This window comes from Pelodiscus sinensis, chromosome 1 (assembly GCF_052426305.1).
Source record: "Pelodiscus sinensis isolate ZL-2025 chromosome 1, ASM5242630v1, whole genome shotgun sequence".
NCBI classification, from domain to species: Eukaryota; Metazoa; Chordata; order Testudines; family Trionychidae; genus Pelodiscus; species Pelodiscus sinensis.
Window position 1 is genome coordinate 315,195,659 of NC_143052.1, and position 21,799 is coordinate 315,217,457.

The 21,799-nt window shown below is 44.3% G+C and overlaps 2 protein-coding genes across 6 annotated transcripts in view; one reads left to right on the forward strand and one right to left on the reverse strand.

Annotated features, from left to right (window-relative positions):
- LOC149525869 (protein mono-ADP-ribosyltransferase PARP4-like) overlaps positions 1-14,480 on the reverse strand; it is an 87,234-nt gene extending 72,754 nt beyond the window's left edge. The window contains 4 exon segments of the mRNA XM_089775612.1: positions 5,941-6,079; positions 7,492-7,687; positions 10,186-10,318; positions 14,191-14,480. Of these exon segments, the coding sequence (XP_089631738.1) occupies positions 5,941-6,079; positions 7,492-7,687; positions 10,186-10,317 (467 nt within the window). The 5' untranslated portion in view covers position 10,318; positions 14,191-14,480.
- Positions 14,481-16,546: 2,066 nt separating this feature from the next.
- CPAP (centrosome assembly and centriole elongation protein) overlaps positions 16,547-21,799 on the forward strand; it is a 33,539-nt gene continuing 28,286 nt past the window's right edge. For 2 of the 5 annotated variants that reach the window (XM_089775615.1, XM_089775616.1), the window contains exons 1-2: positions 17,528-18,614; positions 20,139-20,262. In XM_089775615.1, coding sequence (XP_089631741.1) covers positions 18,177-18,614; positions 20,139-20,262 — 562 coding nt within the window. In that variant the 5' untranslated portion in view covers positions 17,528-18,176. The other 3 variants (XM_089775617.1, XM_089775619.1, XM_089775618.1) reach the window with 3 other exon arrangements.

Consider the following 21,799-nt stretch of genomic DNA (forward strand, 5'->3'; position numbering starts at 1 on the left):
TGGGGGGGATCTGAGAGGGAGGTGGGGTTCAGAAGGGAGAGGGGTTGTGAGGTCTGGGTGGGAGGTAGGGTGCAGAAGCAGACTGGGAGTAGGATGTCGGGCAGGGGGAGGGAGCAGGAGCAATGGTGGATGCAGGAGTAGGGTGGGGGTAGGTGTCTAGCCAGAGGTGAGGGTGCAGGTGCAAGGAAGAGTGCAGGAGCAGGCTGGGGTAGGGTTTCTGGCCAGGAGGGAGGGTGTCTGGCCAGAAGGCGGGGTGGGTGCAGGAGCAAGGGAGGGTGTTGGAGCAAGCTAGGTCTGTGTGGTCTTGGGAAGAGGGAGGGAGGAGAGTGAGGGGGATTGAGGTGCGCGGGTCTGGGCATGAGGGGGGACACTTACCTGGCTTCATGCCCCCTTGCAGTGGGGAAAGCCTCACGAGTCACTGTGCTGCCATTCCCCCAGCAGGGTGAGGAGGGAGCTTAGCCCCACCCACCCCCACGCAGCAGGGAGCCCTGCAGCACCAGCTTGGCTTCCCACTTGGAGGGTGTGTGGGGGCAGGGGCAGGAGAGGTGAAGAAAGCCCATTGAAAAATCAGAACTGTATTCAGACAAGAAGTTTGTGTAAAGCCTCCATGCACAAGCCTGCTGCCAGATTTCCAGAGTTAGGATACGTCTACACTACAGTGCTAATTCGAACTAACTTAGTTCGAATTACTTAATTCGAACTAAGCTAATTCGAACTAGCGCATCTAGACTTAAAAACTAGTTCGAATTAGCGTTTTGCTAATTCGAACTAGCAAGTCCACATTGAGTGGACTCTGAACAGGGCTTAAGGATGGCCGGAAGCAGTGCCGGCAGGACATCAGAGGAGGACTTAGAGCGTGGAGATGCTGTCTCAGGCTAGCTGAGGGCTGCGCTTAAAGGGTCCCGACCCCCACCCCGGACAGAGAGTTCTAAGGGGTGCCCCGCTTGCAAAGCAGTCCTGGCTTGGATTGCCCGGAGTACCCACACTGGGCACATCACACCACTCGGCCATCAGCCCGGCTGCACTTGCCGCAGGCTGCCATCTGGGGAGAGGGGGCAATCAGGGGGCTGCAGGAGAGCTTCCACCCCCAGAAGCCCGCAGAGCCAGCCCAGTCCTCCCCATCGGGGGCTCGTACCCCATTCCTCCCTCACCTCCTTCCACTTACCCTTCCCTAGCCCCCCTTTTTATTGATGTACAAAATAAAGATAACGTTTCTTCCAACATTGACTCTGTCTTTATTGAACAAAACTGGGGGAGACTGGGAAAAGGAGGTGGGAGAGGGGAAGAGAAAGGCTGGGAGAGGGGAGGGCAACTAACATGATCAGGGGTTGGGAACAGGTCCCAGATGAAGAGAGGCTACAGAGACTGGGACTGTTCAGCTTAGAAAAGAGGAGACGGAGGGGGAACAGGATAGAGGTCTCTAAAAGCAGGGGTTGGGTGGAGAGGGTGCATACAGAAAAGTTCTTCATGAGTTCCCCTAAAGAAGGACTAGAGGACACCAAAGGAAAGGAATAGGTAGCAGGCTTGAAACTAGTAAGAGAAAGTTCTTCAGAAAGCAAATAGTTAACCTGCGGAACTCCTTGCTGCAGGAGGCTGTGAAGGCTACAACTAGAACAGAGTTTAAAGAGAAGTGAGATCAATTCATGGAGGTTGGGTCCATGGAGTAGTCTTAGCCAGGGGGTAGGAGTGGTGTCCCTGCCCAAAGTTTGTGGAAGGCTGGAGAGGGATGGCACGAGACAAATGGCTTGGTCACTGTCTTCGGTCCATCCCCTCCAGGGTCCCTAGGGTTGGCCGCTGTCGGCAGACAGGCTACTGGGCTAGATGGACCTTTGGTCTGACCCAGGACGGCCATTGTAAGCTCAGGGCTCAGGGTCGGGGGTCTCAGTGGACCCCCTTGATTTTCATGCACACCTGCTCCTGGGTGGCCAGGCTGGCAGCTCTCCTGCCCTAGACGGCCACTTTCCTGTGCCTAGTGCGGAGATCGTGGACAAGGTCCACGATGTCTGCACTAGCCCAGGAAGGTGCCTGCCTCTTGCGGTCCAGGGAAAGCTCCCGGGAGCCGCCAGCCTGATCCCGGGAAGAGGGGGTGGGCTGGGGGGCATCGGGTGGCTGGCTCGAGCCGTGTCAGGTGCAGGGTCTGCTGGCTGGGTGCTGGCAGGCTTGCACCTAGCACGGGCACCGTAGCCAGCCCGTGCCCCTTTAAGGGGTCCGGGGCCGGGAGGGGGGCAGACGAGTTTCCCTGGTGTTGGCCAGAGTGGCCACCAGGGAAACCTGGGGAGGGCTAGCCTCCCACTAGTTCAAATTAAGGGGCTACACACCCCTTAATTCGAACTAGTAAGTTCGAACTAGGCTTAATCCTCGTAAAATGAGGTTTTGCTAGTTCGAACTAAGCGCTCCGCTAGTTCGATTCAAATTCGAACTAGCGGAGCGCTAGTGTAGCGGCTATGAATGTTAGTTCGAACTAACGTCCGTTAGTTCGAACTAACATTGTAGTGTAGACATACCCTAAATGTTTTTAAGCTGTCTTGTGGACATGAGGATAAGAGTTCCAGCTTCGGAGATTTCAATAAAAACATGTAACCTCCGTCTAGCCTACGGTTTCCAATTACTCCATTGTCTCCCTCCCTTTTTTCACATGCTGAACTGTATGAGCATCTGAGTCTTCCTCGGCCAGCCCCCAAGAACCGCTGCCTCTCACTGGAACCACCTTTCAGGTTTCATTTAGAACCACTCTCTTCCCACTGAACACTCTCATCTGTGGACAATTTACTAATTGCACCTTTGAATACCATGGATGGGGAGCCACCAGGTTAAACACAGCCACTGCCATGTTTCATGTCTGAACAAGCAGGGACTAGAGGGGAAGGAGGTGACAGCAGGATGCCAAGGTGGCTGCTGGCTCTGTCAGAGAGACATGGACAACCCCCCTGAGAGCCTGCTGTGTCCCACATTCCCGAGGGCACGCCCCCACAGTCCAGGCTCTGGCCCTCTCTGGTAGGGTTGCCAGATGGTTTAACGAAAAATATCGAACACCGCTCCTCCTCCCCCAAAAAATAACACCTGGAAAAAATTCTGTTGAGCTGGGGGAAAAAAGCAAAAGTTGCACCACTCCCTCCAGTTTGGGGCCACACACTAACTCCCAATGCACCCACCCCTCCCCCAGAGCCAGGCTCCCTTAGTACTCCTCATCCCAATGCATTCACCCCTGCCTCAGACCCAGGCCACCCACAGCGTCCCCCATCGCAGTGCACTCACCTCTCCCCCTGAGCCAGGCATCCCCAGCACCGGGAGCACCCCGCCCCAATCAAATCCTCATCCCCCCTGCAGAGCCAGGCACCAGAGAAACGGGATGGCTGGGTAAGTTAATCTTACTTTTAAAGTCGTTGCTCCTGCCGCCTGGCCCAGCTGCCTCGGCTCACATTGTGTAGAGGGAGGCACCACATGGCCAGCTCCTGGGTCTCTGCTGGTTACATGGGCCAGAGCAGCGTGCACTTTGCTCCCACTCCAGCCCGGCGCCCCCTTAGAGTGGTGCCCGGCAAGTGCCCTCTCCTGCCCCCCTTCACTACGACTCCCCCACCCCCGCCAGACGTGGCAGGGGAAAATTGTCCCCGCTGGGCTTCCATCCGAGGGAAACAGGAAATACTGTTCATTTCACATGTCCGGTATTTTCTGGATTTCTTTACCAGACGGAGCCTGCAAATACTGGATTGTCCAGGTAAATACCGGACACCTGGCAACCCTACTCTCCGGGGGCTATGGACGGTACTAAGACCACCCCATACCAAGCCAGGTGGCAGTTCCCACTTCCCCCCTACCCTCATGCAAAGCAAGGTGGTGCTGTGTGAGTGCTAAGGTCCGGGGGGCAGCGCCCCCTCCACAGGCTGGGCTGCACCTTGCCGAAGTGCACAGCCCAATAGATGGGCAGAGGGGGGCGCACTCTGCAGCGCGCGCAGAGGACGGGCAGGTCCCGGTTGCACCAGGTGTGGTGCAGGGGGAAGTGCAGGGTTAGCAGCTCCTTGCTTGAGAATCCCATCTCCGGGCCGATGCCCAGCAACATGGTGACCAGAGGTGTGCAGGAACAACAGGCTCAACTGCACGCTGCGAGCACAAAGAGCGAAGTGAGGTGGAAAGCCTCGCCTGAGGCATGGGGACATAGACAAGCCCCCATGACAGCCTGCTGTTTCCCACATTGCATGGCGGGGGAGACCTGAGCTCGAGTCGCAGACCACTTGGTCCGTGGACCGCACTTTGAGTACCATTGCTCAATATGAATAGGTGATCAGCAGCCACCTTCTCCTTACACTTTAAATATATCTTATTTACTGTATATTTTAGAAATTTGAATCTGTTGTCCATCTGTGAGTCAGTTTGTTCAAGAACTCCTCCTAAATGGTAAGAGCTAGGACTACCAAATTTGGAATGCAGCTTCCTCTTATCATAACTTAAATCAAGATTAGTGTTTGATTTTGCAGGGATAATAGGATGTGCATGGAATGAGATTGTTTCGCATCAAAGAGAAAGGGAGGGGTGTGATAGCAGGGACAGTTATACTCACCAATGACCACAAGGGAGCAGTAATCACCCCTAATGAGCAATCGCTGGCTGGCAGCGTGGCCACTACCACCCAAGCCTGTCCCGGGAAGCAGCTGTCAGCTGCTGCGTGACCCCTGCCACCTTGGGCTGGCCCCAGCGAGTGCCAGCTGGTAGCCTGAGCAGCTCCACCCCACCCCGGACCTAACCAGGATGAAGCTGGAGGGTGGGGTGCATGCCTCTCCCCCTCCCAGCCCTGGGCCAGTCCCAAACCCAGGTAATGCTGGGTAAGTCTTACTTCGTTTGTAAGTCCAACAAATTGGCATAAGAAAGACTGAAAGAAGTTGTTTTAAGCAACTGGTTTTAATTCTGTAAATTTGTCCCTTTTGGACCAATCTAGTCAGAGAGAAGTAATCACACTCTTGAAAAAGCTTTACAAACCTTTGCACTTGGGATAAATGTGCTTGGTACTAAAGGACTGAGAATTGTTGATCCATAAGTAAATGTAATGAGACCTCTAGGTAATTTGCATTGGTCTTTGATATAACTACTGAGCCTCAACTCTGCTCTGTGATAATTGCTTGCATGACCATATTGTGTTGTAATACACACACCTGGTTGTGTCTGCTTTTGAGTGGGCAAGTGTTGATTATTTATATGACTGTGTTTCTGGTGAATTAATACATTGTTGATCAGTTACAAATATGTAAGTGAACAGTACTTCTCAAAACAAGATTAGCGTCAAGTTGACCTGAAAAGAACCCAGTGTTAAACTACAGGTTGAATCTCCCTGGTCCAGCACCCTTGGGACCTGACCTATCCAGAACCAGGGAATTTGCTAGACCTGGGGAAGTCAATGCCAGCCCCTCTGCTGCTGGCCGAGGTTCCTGCTCCCATCTACAGGGCTCTGCTCCTGGCCTTCGGGCTCTGCAGTCACTCCTCGTCTCCCTCCCAAGAATGCTCATCCCTGCTCCTTGCCCTCCCTCCCTGAGCATGAACACTGCCAATCAGTTGTGGCACTCTGGAAGCTCTGGGAGAATGGGGAAGGAGTTGCTAAATACGGGGCCAGCAGTGAGCAGGGGTCAAGGGAGAGGGGGGAGTTTGTCACTGTTTTTTTCCCATGAAGTGCTCCAACTGTGGGGTATCCATTGGGTCACTGACAATGCTGGACCAGGGATGTTGCTGGACGAGGGAATCCCAGATTATACAGATTCAGCCTATAGTAAGATAATGTTCCCTGGACTCAATGAAAAGGGGTTATGTTACTGGATTCTATTCCATATCGGTAAACCTAGTTTGTAGATGTCAGCTTTAAAAATCTATGACATTCTGGCAAATTCATAAGCTGACCCCCTTTCACACTTAATAGTAAAATACATTTTTTTCTTTTATGTTGGTCAGAGGGATTACCTGACACTCTCCATATTGGGCCCAACCGAACTCTCACTGACTTCCAAAGTAGTGAGCTCCAGGCCACTGTTTTCATTCTTCTCAGTGGGATCCTCTTTCTCCTTAATGTCATGCTCAGAAGACAGATGGTTCTTTTCATCTGTTATCAAAATACATTCCTTGGCATTACTCCATCTACCTGGCTTACTTAGGTTTAACATATTAATAGCTCAGAAATCAATAATGCTACTTAGCATCTGCAAAGTGCTTTCCATGTTCAAAGAACTGTATGGATACTAAATAATTAATCATCACATTACTCCTATCAGGTAGTTAAGACAAACGGTAGTAGGTTACAAATAGAGAAACTGAGGCAATGAGGTAAAATGATTTGGCCAAGATCCAACAGTGAGTTGGTGGCAGAGCCAAGATTAGAATTTAGTGGCTCCTGACTCTTAACCCTGTATTTGTTTTTCAAGACCACAGTGATCTGTAACTTTAATTTATCCATGAGATACTAAATTTTGCATTATAAGTTGTTCAGAAAAGTAAAATGACATTTTTACTACAAACTTAAAGAGGGGGTGAACAACACACAAAACTTAGAGATGACAATTAATTAGGAGATACTGCTATCACCAAAAACCAAAAAGAAATAAAAGTTACTTAGAAGGGTTAAAAAATGATTATGAAATAATGAACAAGTCTCAGTCGGAAAAAAATTATGACACTATATGAGGGGATTAATAATCTAAAACAGGTTATTTGATTTATTTTCAAATTCTTGAGTAATCTCTCACACAGTCAGAACGGACATCTTGTATTTTTCTTTCTGAGTAGAACTGTAGTCTGTACCTTAATTATAGTATTTTAGTATGTTCAAAACCTTCTTCTATATTCATTACTATTAAGTCCATACTTCTATTATTACAGCATGCCCTGTAGATTTCATTATTTCTCAAAGTGTGTCGTCTTAGAAATGAACATAGTATTCTGATAACTCAATCTATGGTGCTAAACAAAAGTAAGGCTTCTAACTAACTACAAGTGATATTTTTTCAGTGGCATCAAAAAGACTGTCATGGTTGGATTTATTATTTTACCCATACAGATATTCCTATTTCAGGGCCTGATCCAAAGCCCATTAAAATCAGTGGAAAGACTCCAATATGTTGTCGTCCTTTATACCCAGCATCTTTTCTGCAGCTACTATTATACCAATTTTTGGCAAACAACCATTGTTGCTGATCCATTTAAAATTAGTTCTAAATGAAAACTGCCTGTGACAAGTTCCCGTAAGGGAGTCCGGGCCAGACACCAGGCGCGCTGGGTGACATAATGCTCCAGGGTCTCCGTCCGCTTCTCCTCCCCGGCCCTTGCGCTACTCTCCCTCGCTGCCCCCTCCCCCGTGCGATCGCTGGCTGTACGCACCGGTGCAGTGGCCAGTCTTGTCTCCGTCGCTTGCTCCCCGCACAGGGATTTGGCACCGTCCCCAGTGCAGGGCGCCGCTGCCCCATCACACTACCCTTCCAAAGTAACCAGCCCATAAAAAATGTCACTAAATATACTTACCACAATGGCTTGGCTTTTGGTCAGAACTACCTTCCAATGATTTACTAGTTTCATATTCATCAGCCTGTAAAAGTTTTCCTTCTTCAGCTGATTTCCATATGAAATCGGCACTTACAATGGGAAGCTGATGCTTCTGGATAGTTTTCAGATGATAAGAGCTGAGTGAAGCAACATTATCCACAATGACATGGGTACACTGAAAACAAGGTTAAAAATCACACTCATTATGCAGATACAAAAATAAGTAGCTACTGCAGATTTAGTTTGTTTACTCAATAGTCATTTCATATTTGTAAATAATATAAGAATAGTGAATTACTTAACTCTAAAAGACAACATATTAAGATAAAATTTCACAAGTTATTTTTTGGTTCTTAAGTAATTGATATGATTAGATGTTGCCATCTGTCCATACTATAGAGGTGTGGTAACGTGCTGTGGGAGATTCTGAGTTGACAATACAAGATGATCTGTCTCATCTGTTGAATACTTTTGCTGCAACTAGACTCAGTACTCTTCTCTTTTTGTTCTAAACCCACATGCACTTTTAAACAGTTGCCATCAAACTGATGCATTGCAAGGGAAGGGATTATGTGTGTATGTTGTATTCCTAATATACTTCCCTTTAAACAATTCCTTGTCACCTCTTTCTATTATACATAATTTAAACAGTAGGTTCCTGAAAGCTGGGACCTGTTATTTTTTAAATGTTTGTAAAGTGGCACTCATTCCTATGGAGTAGTATAAATAATAGTAAGGTTTAAACAATTTGTTCAACACTCCATACAGTGAAGTCATGTATGAGCTAAGGAAAGCATCCATATCTCTGAAACATCTTTCTTCCCTAATTAGAAACCACATTTGCAGTTTCAATCAGAAAAAAACAAGAAGTAAAACACATAAAGATCAAACCACCTTCTCTCCCAGGTCAAAACTGAGGCACACCAATATGGACTCTTGGCATGGTTCACTACTTCTGTGCATAAAAAATATCTTCATCTTCCAGGTCTTAAATCCATAATGTTCTGTTTATCTTCATTTCCCACTGAATTCAGTGCTAAGCCCATCCTGGGATCAGGTACCTGGCATTATTTCCACTGTACATTTAATGTGCATTTAAATGTGCATTGCAAATAAAAAACTACAATATAATTGCCTTCTTTCTGGCATCCATCTGCTCTCACACCCAAACTTTGCTAAAGAGCCCTACAAAACATGGAAACTAGGTAAAATTACAAAGGATAAATAAAAACAAACTATACAAGTCTGTAGGAACAAAATTAGAAAGGCCAAGGCACAAATACAGATTAAATGGAGCTACTATATGGTGGGTGCATAAGTGGATGGAAAACTATTCCCAGAGAGTATTTATCAGTGGTTCACAGCCAGGCTGGCAGGGCAGAGAGAGTAGGGTCCTGCAAAGATTAGTTCTGGGTCCAGTATTGTTTAGTATTTTCATAAATGATTTAGATAATAGCATAGAAAGTATGCTCATAACGTTTGTGGACGATACCAAGCTGAGGTTCCAACAGCTATGGAGTACAGAATTAAAATTCAAATTGATTTGGACAAACTGGAGAAATGGTCTAAAGTAAATAAGATGAAATTAAGGACAAATGCAAAGCACACGTACAAAATGGGAAATGGCCATATAAAAATGAGTACTGTGGAAAGTATTTGGGGATTATAGTGGATCACAAGCTAAATATGAGTCACCATTTTGCAAGTTAAGTTCACATCATTCTGAGATATATTAACAGGAAGGTGGTAAGCAAGTAATTCTTCCATTCTACTCTGCACTAATGATGCCTCATCTGGAGTACTGTGGCCAGTTGTGGGTGCCACATTTCAAGAAAGATGTGACAAATTGAACAAAAAATTCAGAGAGATCAACAAAAATGGTCAAAGATCTAGCAAACATGACCCACGAGGAAAGATTAAAAATTGAGTTTGTTTAGTCTGAAGAAGACTGGGGCGAGGAGGTGAGAGAAGCACTAGATAACAGTTTTCAAGTACTTAAAATGTTGTTATGAGGAGGATGAAAAATTGTTCTCCTTAACCTCTGAGGATAGGACAAGAAGCAATGGTCTTTAATTGCAGCAAGGGAGGTTTAGGTTGGACATTAGAAAAAATTTCCTGTCAGGGTGCCTAGGGAGGTTATGAAATCTTCCTCATTGTATGTTTTTAAGAACAGGTTAGATCAATACCTGTCATTAATGATCTAGTTATTACAGAATCCTGCCTTATGTGCAGGAGACTGACTTAGATGACCTCTCAAGATTCATTCCAGTCCTACGCTTCTATGATTTTATAATAACCCAAACAAAAATTCAGCTAATGCCTAATGCAAGACCTGTCACAATGTGCAATACCTTGGTGATAAGAAAAATAATGGCCTGGTAATTTTTTCCTGGAAAAAGACTGCCATAAAAATGATATAGAACAAAGTAAAGACATTCTGGTCCGTTTGTGAACAGGAAGGATATCGTTCTTAATTGTTATGTGACACCTAATGATTATATAATAGATGCATTACAACTGCACTGATAAATAGATTTATTTATATTAAAATGTTTACCTGGAGGCTCTCTCATTCACACACTTTCTACACCATTTAATCTTTTTCAGTGTTCATATTACCTGTTATTTTCCCATTAGAGCACACACACAAAAAAGAAAATAAAAGAAATATACCTCATGATTTAGCATAAAATAAATTAGTCCACCATTTTCTTTAATGCACGTTCTCAATCTGTTCTTTTCCTGAATGGGTAAATGTTTCACTTTAAGAAAGAACACACAGTTTGCAAAGATCGCCACAGTCATCCTATTAAAAAACAAAACAAAGTTTTAATTAAAAACAACTTCCAAAATTTGCTTGCATTCCATAGCCCACCCAAGTGACCTATTACTAAACATTACAGCCTTGTCTACACTAGAAACATTTAAAAAAGATTCCACTGAAAAAAGGCCAACTCTGAATAGACTTTAACTAGGACTGTTGATTAATAGCAGTTAACTCAGGATTAAATAAAAAAATTGTGATTAAAAATAATCACAATTAATTGAAGGCTAAGGAGGTTGGTGAGGTGACAAGTTTTGCCCATGAACAAGAACAAAGGACTGAGGTAGGGTTGCTAAATTTGGGCTGCTAGAAGGAGAAGACACTTCTGGACTGCAACTCAAGGGGGTCAGAGAGGAATCTGGCTTGGTCTGATCAAGATGGACTTTGTTCTGAATTCTATTCTTGGTGATAATTAAGAACGTCTAATAAACCCTTCTGTTTTTACTATGCTGGCTGAGAGTCACTCCAGAGTTAGGCAGGTCAGGGTGCACTGCTTCCTTGGGTGTTTAAGTCTTCCTGAGTATCCAGTTCAGGGGGACTTGCTGAGGGGAGCAGATAGCTGCTGAAGGTTCTGAGATTCAATCCCAGGAGGTGATGAAGGCAAGAGGCTTAGCTCAGTGAAAGAATCTGACCCTGAGGGGGTTGACACATGGAAGGGGTCATCCCAGGCGCTGTTCCAGAGCTGCTTGAGAATGCTGTTCCTGTGGCTCTGTGACAAATGCATACAGTTGCTGGAAATGTATATAAGATTATTATAATGGAGATTGCCTATCTCCTAGAACTGGAAGGGACCTTGAAAGGTCATCAAGTCCAGTCCCCTGCCTTCAAAGCAGGACCAAGTACCATCCCTGATGAATTTTTGCCCCAAATGGCTTCTACAAGGATTGAACTCACAACCCTGCGTTTAACAGGCCAATGCTCAAACCACTGAGCTATCCCTTCCCCATGAAATAAAGAATTTTTAGAGCTCTGCAAATCTGCAGATATCGGCTTTATATCCAAGGACCATGTTTGCAGATCACTGATTAGATGCAGATACAAATTTTGTATCCCCAGAGAGCTCTATGAATTTTCATGTAATGCTGTTGTGTCTGGAAGGGACTGTCTACACTACAGTGTTATTTCAAACTAATTTCAAAATAATTATTTCAAAATATTTCTTATTATGAAATAACGTGTCTACACACAAAATGCAGTTTGAAATAGCATTTTGCTATTTCGAAATAGTGAGTTCACCTAGACTGAATGGTGAATTGCATTTAAGGTTGCTTGGAACCGGTTCTGGCAGGGCATCAGATTAGAAGTTACCTGGTGTGGCTGCTATTTGACGCTATCTGAGGCTTGTGCTTAAAGGGACCCCTCTGAACAGCCGGTTCTTAGGTTTCCCTGCTTGCTTGCCTACTTCACTGAGTGACAGCAAAGCATTTTTTCTCTGTGTGCTCTGGTTGCCCTCACTCAGGACACCACAGCACTCTCCACCATGGAGCCGGAGCTGCCCCAGGCACTCTGCAGCTCTTGGACATGTTGCTGCAAGTCTGGCAGCACTTTCTTTAGGCTGCCTCACAGGCTCTGCAGCAACCCAACCCCCAGGCCTTCTTCCAGACCCTTCTGGGGTATGTGGCGGAGCGGCTGCAGGACCTGGACACTGGCATGCCCTGGCCGCATCTGGCGTCTGGACACCAGTGCCGATTGGTAGGACTATATAGTCTTAGAGCGCTGGGGAGACCAACAATGGATCCAGAACTTCAGGATGAAGAAGGACACCTTCTTTGAGCTCTGTGAGTGGCTCGCCCCTGCCCTGAGGCGACGGGACACGCGCATGAGGCCCGCCATTCCCCTCCAGAAGTGCTCTTATTGACTAATCAAATAGTCGATGCAAACTGTATCAACTATTCGATTAGCCAAATAATTGAAATTTTACATCCCTACTCTCCATCACCACCTGCTTACTGCTTCTGCCAGCTTGTGGTGGATTTGACTCTGGGCCAAACTTCATGATTTTAGCTCTCGGTGATTTCAGTTCTTGACCCAAAGTACTGTCCAGCCATAAGAAATTCCAGCATTCACTGGAGTAAATTTAAATAATAAAAGAGACTCCTTATGGAGCTTATCTTTAGCTCTATTATTGAAACAGTGGGGAGAAACAGGTTGAACCAGTCTTATAGCTCATGCCTGGAAGACATATAGCCTGGTGAGACTCAGAGTCCTGCCCTTAGCTTAACCTCATAGGGCTCTGGAAGTGGAACCTTTGTCCATCCAAGTTTCTTTACACTGACAGTGTTTCTCTCCTTTGTGCCAGATTACGCACAGACTTTCTTCTTTTGTATTCGCACAATAATTACAGATATTGCAATTAGTATTAACACAATTTGTGATCCAACACCAGTCAAGTTGATTACAATGAACAAAACACTATTCTATCATCTAACTATCTAACAAATCTAAGCAAACCAGAGGCAAACTATTTACACAGACACACCCAGGGTTTCTCTCCCATTCCAGCTGGCTGTAACAGAAGCATTCATTCAGACCTTGCTTACATCTAATAGTATGAGAAATGCTGGCAGTGAAGTATAGTATAGAGTGGAGACAGCTTGCTACCCCCCATGTAATAACCATAACCCTTAGGGGGGTCATGTCCCCTAGTTCTGAGAACCCCTGCACCACAAGAACAGTAGTACAATCTCTTTGTCAAGGAAGATGAATTTACAAATGTAGAATTATGTACAAAAATAAAGGGGGGGTGGGAGGAGAATCAGCTGTCCAGGGTCATTAGTTGCTAGGTACCAAATGGCTGGGTAAATCCCAGGCCCTAGCTAGCGCTGCATCAGTCATACTTGAATCTCTAGATCTATGCAAGGAGTAAAACAATCTTTGTCCAGCACCTAATTAACTATATAAACAACGAGATGTCCTGTGGCACCTTATAGACTAACAGATTTATTGGAGCATATGCTTTCATGGGCAAAGACCCACTTCATCTGATGCATCTGATAAAGTGGGTCTTTGTCCATGAAAGCATATGCTCCAATAAATCTATTAGTCTATAAGGTGCCACAGGACTTCTCACTGTTTATGCAGAGTCAGACTAACACGGCTACCCCTCTGATACTAATAAACTATGTTACAGATTGAAGAAACAGAAACACAAAAATATTATGAAAAATTCCTATTTTGTCACATTACACACAAAACCTACAATATGTTTGCAAAGTCAAGCTCTCAGAAGTTAGGAAATACCTTTTTTCTCTTTTTTTCCTCTCCCCCGCCTTCCCTTATTTATTCTTGAATCTGGACTTCTAATACTGCAGTCATCTGAAGAAGTGGGTTGCCTCCACCAAAGCTCATGATACTATCTACATATTTTGTTAGTCTTTAAGATTGCCTACTAGTCTATTTGTTGTTTTTTTAAGTTTTTCCGGGTACAGACTAACCCGGCTATTCCCCCTGAAGCATTATTTCTAGAGTTTAAAGTTAATGAAAATCATTACAAATCTCAGTCTAGGACACAGATCTGATCCTCCAATTCAAGAAACAATCCAAACAGATGGCAATAATTCCCAGAAAAGCACCATAAAGGGCATTCCATATCACACTTTTTCTGTTGATCTAAGTACTGCTTAACTAGAGAAGGGAGAACGATCTTAAGAGCGATCAGCCCTGAATACAGTCAACAGTGAGCTGAGGGGGAGGTGCAAATCCCGTGGGAGGAAAGATTTCACTTTCACTCACTTTTCCCCCGGTTCGTCTGCAACTTAAATAAGAAACACAACGCAATAGAAGTAAAGAAGCACCCGTGTCCACGTCTAGCCTACAACGTAGTGTAGAGAGTGACACAAACTGGGTACACTCACTTGTTGGGAGCAAGCTCCCTGTCCAGAGGGATCTTCCGGTATCTGCAAAAATGAGTGGGAGACAAGGCTGCGTACAACGACTGGAGGGCGTGGAATGTTCTGTTCTAAGGCTAGGGAAACGCCCGTCCAAACGCCACAAAAGACAGCACTGACTGAGAAACAGATGATCAACAGCACTGCACAAGCGACAGGTTCTCCCACTAGCGCAGCTAGGAGCCGCAACCATCTGCACCCGGAATGGCGACGATAGTGCAAGTGAATTCGTCTGGGGACTTTTCGTGATTAGGAAACTGAATCCAGCCCTGGGCGGGCCTTCCCCTGCTTCACCTCTGAAGAATAGAGGGGGGAGGGAGGGACAACTGGGGCTGAGTTTTCAGCCGCCGTTTCTTCGCCCTGATCCTCCAGGACAAGTGACCGCTTGTTGACTTTATTATCTCTTTAAAACTAATACAACGAATAATAGTGTCACTTATAAGCCGATTATGTCAATCAAGCACCTTTATTTGGGGATCAGCTTGCTATTAAGGATCGGCACAAAAGACTTTGCATTTTAATTCCACATGCACATTTCCAACATCAGCCTAATTTGACCAGGTATTTTACCTGCTATAGGATCTGAGTTTAACTTGTGCTCTTTTGCCAAATGTTAGTGAAGCGTTTGCCTTCATTTTTGGAGCTACAAAGCTTCACATTAGGGGTCCATCCGCACAAGGCAAGTAACTCATTGATAACAATGGTTATCAGCAACGAGCCTGACACCGAACTAATCACCTCTCAACTGAAGTTGAAAACTATTTGTTTGCTAGATAGCGCAGTTTCCCCCAGAACTGTTTTGAAAAAGGTATTAAACTGTTTTCAACACCAGAAGAGGCAAATGAGGGAACGTGTGAGAATGGAAACAGATGTTGCCGACAATCGTTGGTTTTAATCCTGCAATCTAAATCCGTGTTGGGGGGAGTCCACAGAGCCCTATTAATCTCAGTGGGATTTCATGAGGACACAGAGATCAAACTGCATGATTGGAGTCACTGTTATCAATACTGTTTGTTTTGTTTTTAGCATATATGAAAGTCAAAGAGAAATTTTTAATGTCTAAAAACACAGATCATGCAATTTTGGAGGACCACAGAGTTTTCATTAGGAACAAATACTGAAAAAATATTACTACAACAATTTATTTAAAATAGAGGATCCTAAAATTCAGTGGTTTTAAAAGAGGATAGACAAAGTAAATGTGGAAGTTCTTGCCTTTTACTACACCATGAGTGGTACAGTGTATCATTATGCAAGATGGGGGACAGTAATTTAGGAAAGATGTAGGACTGTAACGGAAGAATAAAGAAAGGTTTACAACAGGTACCACTTGCTGATAGTGGGATGGATGCAGAATTCTCTCCGAAACAGCTCCGGTCAGCCCTCCTCCTTTCCTATTTTGGAAAACAGCAGCGCAGCCCCTTTGCAGCTCCCAACTGTTCTTCTGTCTCACACACCCAGAGATAAAGCAGCAGCAGTTCCTAACTGTTCCCTCCCTTTTACCTCTCCCTACCCCAAGCAGCACTCGCATGCCCTATGCTTCTCTCCAGTTTTAGTCTCTGTTTAGGAGGGAACAGATTTGGAACACAATTCCAGATATTGAATTATGAGATAGTGAGGTTTACAACAATATTAGCAACAAGCAACAAATTCAAGAGCTGCACCTAGCTCATGCAAAAGTGAGCTCATTGTTCCACTCTTTCCCTTGATACAAAGGTGTGGAGACAAGTCCCCGCCTGCATGTACCATTGGTTACTGGGTGCACAATGGCGAGTCACCTGCTGGAACTTAGCGCTGGCCACCTAAAGCCAGTTACCTGGAGACCAAAAGTATTCACAGACATGCCTAAAACGGAAAAGCCCGACACTTTCCCCTTTGTTTACTCCTGCCCACTTGCCCGTCCCCTTCCTGTTTCACCATCCGCTAAAAATGCAATGGACATCTAAGACTGTTATTAACGAGCATCCAAATCCAAGAGCATCGCAAAGAGCTCTAACTGCTTCTAGTCCACTCTGGAAAGGCCCACGCCTCAGTTTCGGACAATGTAATGTTATTTTACAAGACTGCAGGGCGGGTGGCGCGTGCGCTGTGCATGGCCAGCAGTCATGAGAAGTGGCAGGCTAGGGCTATCCCACGGCTCCTCAAAGCCAGAGACTCAGGTCCAGCTCAACATAGTATCACACTGCTGCCGGCCAGCACCGTCCCCCCGCACTAGTGATCACAGCCCGCCCCCCCAGCTCCCAGAGCCAGGCGGGGACTAGTGATTCAGCCCCGCCCTCCTAACTGCCACAGGCCTGTGGAAAGTGGAGGCCGGAAGCCGGGGGTTTGCCACTGAAGCCCAATAACGTCTCGGCTGCTGGCAGAGGCTCTCGGGAGCTGTAGTTCCAACGCCGACACCTCCCTCCCAACCCAGCCAGGAAGTCGTCGACTTGGCACTATATCTCCCAGAATGCCTCGGGCCCGGCATTGTCCAGCCTGTGGCGCTCGGAGGCGGCACGATGGCGGCAGGTTTGTAAAGGGAGCTGGCCCGGGGTCGCTGGGCCGAGGAAGTCTGTGACAGGCCGCGATCGGCTTAGTGGGTGTTTGGGAGGGGGTCGCGCGGAGTAACTGCCTTTATTGCGCGGGCAGCAGCTGTCGCGTTCCCCTCTTGGAAGGAGCGGTGGCTGCTACCGCGCCCCTCCTGCAGGCGGTGCCGGGGGTAATGCTGAGGTGCGCGCGCCATTGGGGCAGGCAGGCGTTGGGCCGGTGGCGGGGAGCCCCTCACTTCTGACAGTGGCAGTTAACGCCAGACCGGGGAGTGCTGGGCAGAGGGATTGTGATTGTGTCAGCGCGTGACAGCCCGTCCCCCTGTCCGGGGCTGGGGAGATGCCGCAGGGGGAGAGGGCGAGCGCCACTGTATTTTGTTCTGCTCCCCAACCCGCTTCAAACTGTGGTGTGAGAATCCCCCCGCCCCGTCTGAGTTAAGAGATGGAGGGTCTGTTTTGCACGTCCGTGTAAAGGCAGTTGTGAAGGCCTCACTTTCTCATGGAAAAAGGGACTTTGGCTTTGTGTGTTTTAAAACCCCTGGAAAATGTCCTGGCTGCAATTGGGCTTGACCTGTGTAGTCTGTGAAACCCTCTCTCTCCCTGTGGTTGTAACATGAGTGTCCCAGTGGGAACTCTGCCCACCCTGTCTTGCTCCATTGTTGTAACAGTTCGCAATGCAGCTTCAGTTCAGAAGCTACCACAGAGCTTATCCTAGGAGTGGTCAATAATTTTTGCGAGAGGGGAGAGCACTCCAAGAAATTTGGTAAATTGTCTTAGGTTACATTCTTGTATTATTTTAATAGATAGGATGTGGGCCCTGGCAGGAAGTTTGGGTGCAAGAGGGGGTTCTGACCTGAAGCCTAGGAGGGGGGCATAGGAGTGGTGTGAGGTGCAGGCTTTGGTCTTGGTTGGGAGGCACTTACTATAATGGCCCCATGCAGCTCAAAGCCTCCAGCTGCTGCTGGCAGGCTAACCTGTCTGCTTATTTTGGAAAGCAGGGGGAGAGAAGAACAGTGAATCTCTGTGTGCTGCCTGTAACCAGGAGCAGTATCCTGTAGCTCCCAATGGGGCATCCACCCCCAAAGGGAGTTTTATTGCTGTTACCTTCCTGGCTCTTTCTGTATACAATATATAGCTTCCACCCCCTCCCTTGCCCCGTGTCTGTTCCCAGTCTCCCCCCCCCCCGTCTTTCTGTATACAATGTATATTCCTCATCAAGTAGTTTAAGAGACAAGGATTCAGTTTTATAAATATGATTGTAATCAATGTTATGTATTATCAATAGATATATTTAACATCTTTTTCATCCTTTTCACATGTAACTTTAAAAAAATAGCCAGGTATTAAAAGTTAACAATCAAACCTAACAGTTGTAACTTTGCCCATTGTACTACTCCTTGCATAACAGATTGAAGTACACTTTTTCAGATGGCCACAGGTGCAGATTTAAATAGTGAAAACAATTTTATCATACACTGGATGTCCAATGCTTCCCATTCCGGAGTCATACAAAATCCTAGTTTCCATGTTTGGAAAACTAATAGAGATAGACAGTCATCTGAAACTGTAAACGTTATAAGTCACCCAGTTAAAATGCTTCATGTTTCAAACAGCAGTTCTGTAAGTGAAGACTCCATGCATGAAGAACGAATCTTGGAGTCTTGCAGCCCTTGTGGACTTCAGTTAAATAGAACTGAAACAACTTTTCCAGTTGCAGCATTTCATTTGGTCAAGAAAAAAACAATGTTAACACTTAAAGGTGGCCCAGCTCCATGGAAAGCTGCTAAAAATGACAGTGTACGTGATGAGGTGGTTGATCAGAATGAAGCAGATTACAGTGATCCACTTCTACAAAAGCTTGAGCAGGTACATTTTTTTTCCCTTGACATTCACTAGGATTTCTTGTTATTTTCTATAATTACATTAGTGTTAGGTGACTGCAGTTACCTAAACATTGTGAGAGGTGTTGCTTGCTTTCAGAAATACACTAATTTAAAGAGATAATTCTAAGTCACAGTAAATATTAAACTTTATAGGTGAATCTTTTGAGTCTGGAGTAGACTTCACATTTTCAAAGTGCTGTTAATTTTTTTTATGCGCATTACTTGCAATACTTCTGCCCCAGAAAAGAATAAGGAATTAAGAAATATGCAACTTTTGGAAGCTACTTGAATTGCCATTTGATTATAAATTCTTGTTTAATTTAGATTAGGTAGATAAATTATTGGACTAAAGTTATTAATGAAAACAAAGCTGTCCTTGATAAAACTGAAACTAAAATGACACATTCCAGATCAAAATGTCACAAATCACCCTAAAAAATTTTCATAAGTATAAATAAGTGAATAAATACATCAACCATATGGAATAATGGTGAGGCGCAAAGACTCACTATATTTGATGTTGATATTTAAAGAGGAATTGCTGATTTTTATGCCTCTTGAAAAGCATTAAGGCTCTATTTAGGAACCATTTGGTCTGCATGTGTGTGAGAGTTGTGATGTTTTGGAGATGTTTACTTTTCCTGCTTATTTAACAAAGACACCAGTATGAGACAAGGATGCTGTAGGAAGAAGTACAACTTGGTGGTCAGAATACAAGAATTGAAGTTGGGACCTGGAATTGGTTCTCAGCTTGGCCTTTAACTCTTTTGTGTGTGTGTGACTTTTTTTCCCCTCCCGCCTCTGTTCATGTTTGAATACTAGCTTACTTTGCAAGTAATCCCTTTGTTTTCAGTGGGATTGTCTGTGGAATATGGTGCTGTTCAATCTAAGAGTGGCAGTTAAGGACCTATGGGACCATGGACAAGTCACTTAATACCTCTTTTGTTGAGTCAGTATAAAACATCCTTGCCTCCCTGGGGCATTATGACTCTTAATGTTCTTTGGTGCTTATTTCTAATTTCCTCTGTAACAAAGAATTTTCTTCTGTAACAGATGTCTCAAATGTTATGACTTAAAATAAGAAATGAATAATAAGATGAATTCCTATAATAAAGATTGTATTTTCATTAGACATTTCAAGTCTAAATAAAAAGTTGGTAGTATAAATGTAAATCTAAACTGAATCTTGATAGTTCATAAAACTCATGGTGTCTTCTGGGTGGGTTTTTATATAATTTACAAGTTGGTCCATTTAGAGGCTAGTGGAACTATTAAGGACTTGGGTCACTGGTGGAAATACTTACAGTATAATTTATTTAAAAATGTACTATTAATGAGTGTAGGGCTCAGTTATAACATAGGTTATTTATGTCCTGTTCAAAAAGCACTTGCTATATTAAAGCCTCTTTAGACAAGAAATAAAAAATAATTTAATGCTAATTATTCTCATATAGATTCTAAGGAAACTATTGACTTCAAACATACTTGTGTTTTGTGGTTGATAAAGCTAAAAGAAATACAACAGCAGAAACAAGAACAGTTGAAGAAGCAACAGATGGAGCAACTTCAAAGACTCATGGAAGAGCAAAAGAAACTACTTGTCATGGTATCAGGCCAGCAAAGACACCCTGGTAAGTGGAAACATAAAGCATACAGTATACTGTAAGGAAACTAAACACTTTAATTTTAATATTCTACTTAAAATGTTGCGTACTGTTTCATACAGTATATCACAAAACTAGTTGGTAGTCCCAGGTAAACACTGCATTATTTAAAATAATGTTTTTAAAAGTACTGCTTGCTCCACATTGATATTACTACATTAGCATCCAAACATCTCAATCAGTCCTGGATTCCTGTTGTTTAATGCTGTACAAACACTTGGCAAGATAGGGTACTTGCCTCAGAATTTAGTCCAAACAGGAAAAGATAGATGTGAGTAGACGGTATAAAAATAAAATAAAAAAGTGAATCTTAAACTTTTCCTTCAAAAACATTTCCCTTTCCATCTGTTTACCTGTCCCAGAAAACTTCTATATCACTGCTGAGCTAAAGTGCCTTCTTACAGTGTTTCCCACCTTGCAGAAATATCCTTATGCAGCATTTGAAGGGCAAGAAAAAATTCCTTAGCTACTGACTGTCCAAATGTGTGTAAAGGTAGATTTGACCAATCCAATTCTGGCCCTGTTGTCTTTGCCTTGCAGGGATAGCAAAATTGTAAGAGAAATACAAAGCGTAATGCACTTCTTCCCACGCCCTTCAAGGCTATGCTGTAAAGTCAGAAGAGCTAAGTCAACATTATAGACATCCAGCTAGTTCAAACACTATGCTTTATTTGCCACCATCTGTGTACCAGAATCTCAGTGGAGGCAGTGCTTATATACTGGATGATTTTTTTTTCTTATGTTTCTTATACGTGAGAGTGAATTACTGCAAAAGTTAAACTATTAAGAATGCATCTTATCTTTGAAGAGCAGCTTATCTTCAGATTCTATCTCTGAGAAAGTGTGTCTAGATGCATCTCTGAAAATGCGAAACAATTTGAAGAATGAGGATCATACAAATACTGATGGTTAATCAAACTTGTTGAAACACTATTTTTTAGATAATTTGGAGTCTTTTCATAGTTATTGATCTTGTTATCTTTCTAAGATACTGTAAACATTTAGTTTTCTGTTAACTGTTGCGTCACTTGCTGGTAATTAAATCCTAGTCACCTGCCAGATTTTTATATATATATTTGTCAGTCAATGGGCCTAATTCTATGCCTATGGAAGTCCAATGAAAATATTGCTATTCATTTCAGTGGCAGAAAGATCAGCCCCTTTATCTTTTGTGGCTTTATGCTTTTTATCATTTATCAATGTGCTGGAAGAAAACATAAAATTATTATGGGTAAAATTTGCAGAGAACACAAAATTGGGGGACTGGTAAATAATGAGGAGGACAAGTCCCTGATGCAAAACACTTAGCTCAGTTGACAAACTGGGCACAAGAAAATAGTATGCCTTTCAATACAATCAAATATAAAGTCCATACATCTGGGAATAAAGAATGTAGGTTGTATTTACAAGATGGGGGACTCTGATCTGGAAAGAAATGAATCTGCTATTGGAATATTGGGATCATAGTGGATAATCAACTGAAGATAAGCTCTTAGTGTGAATC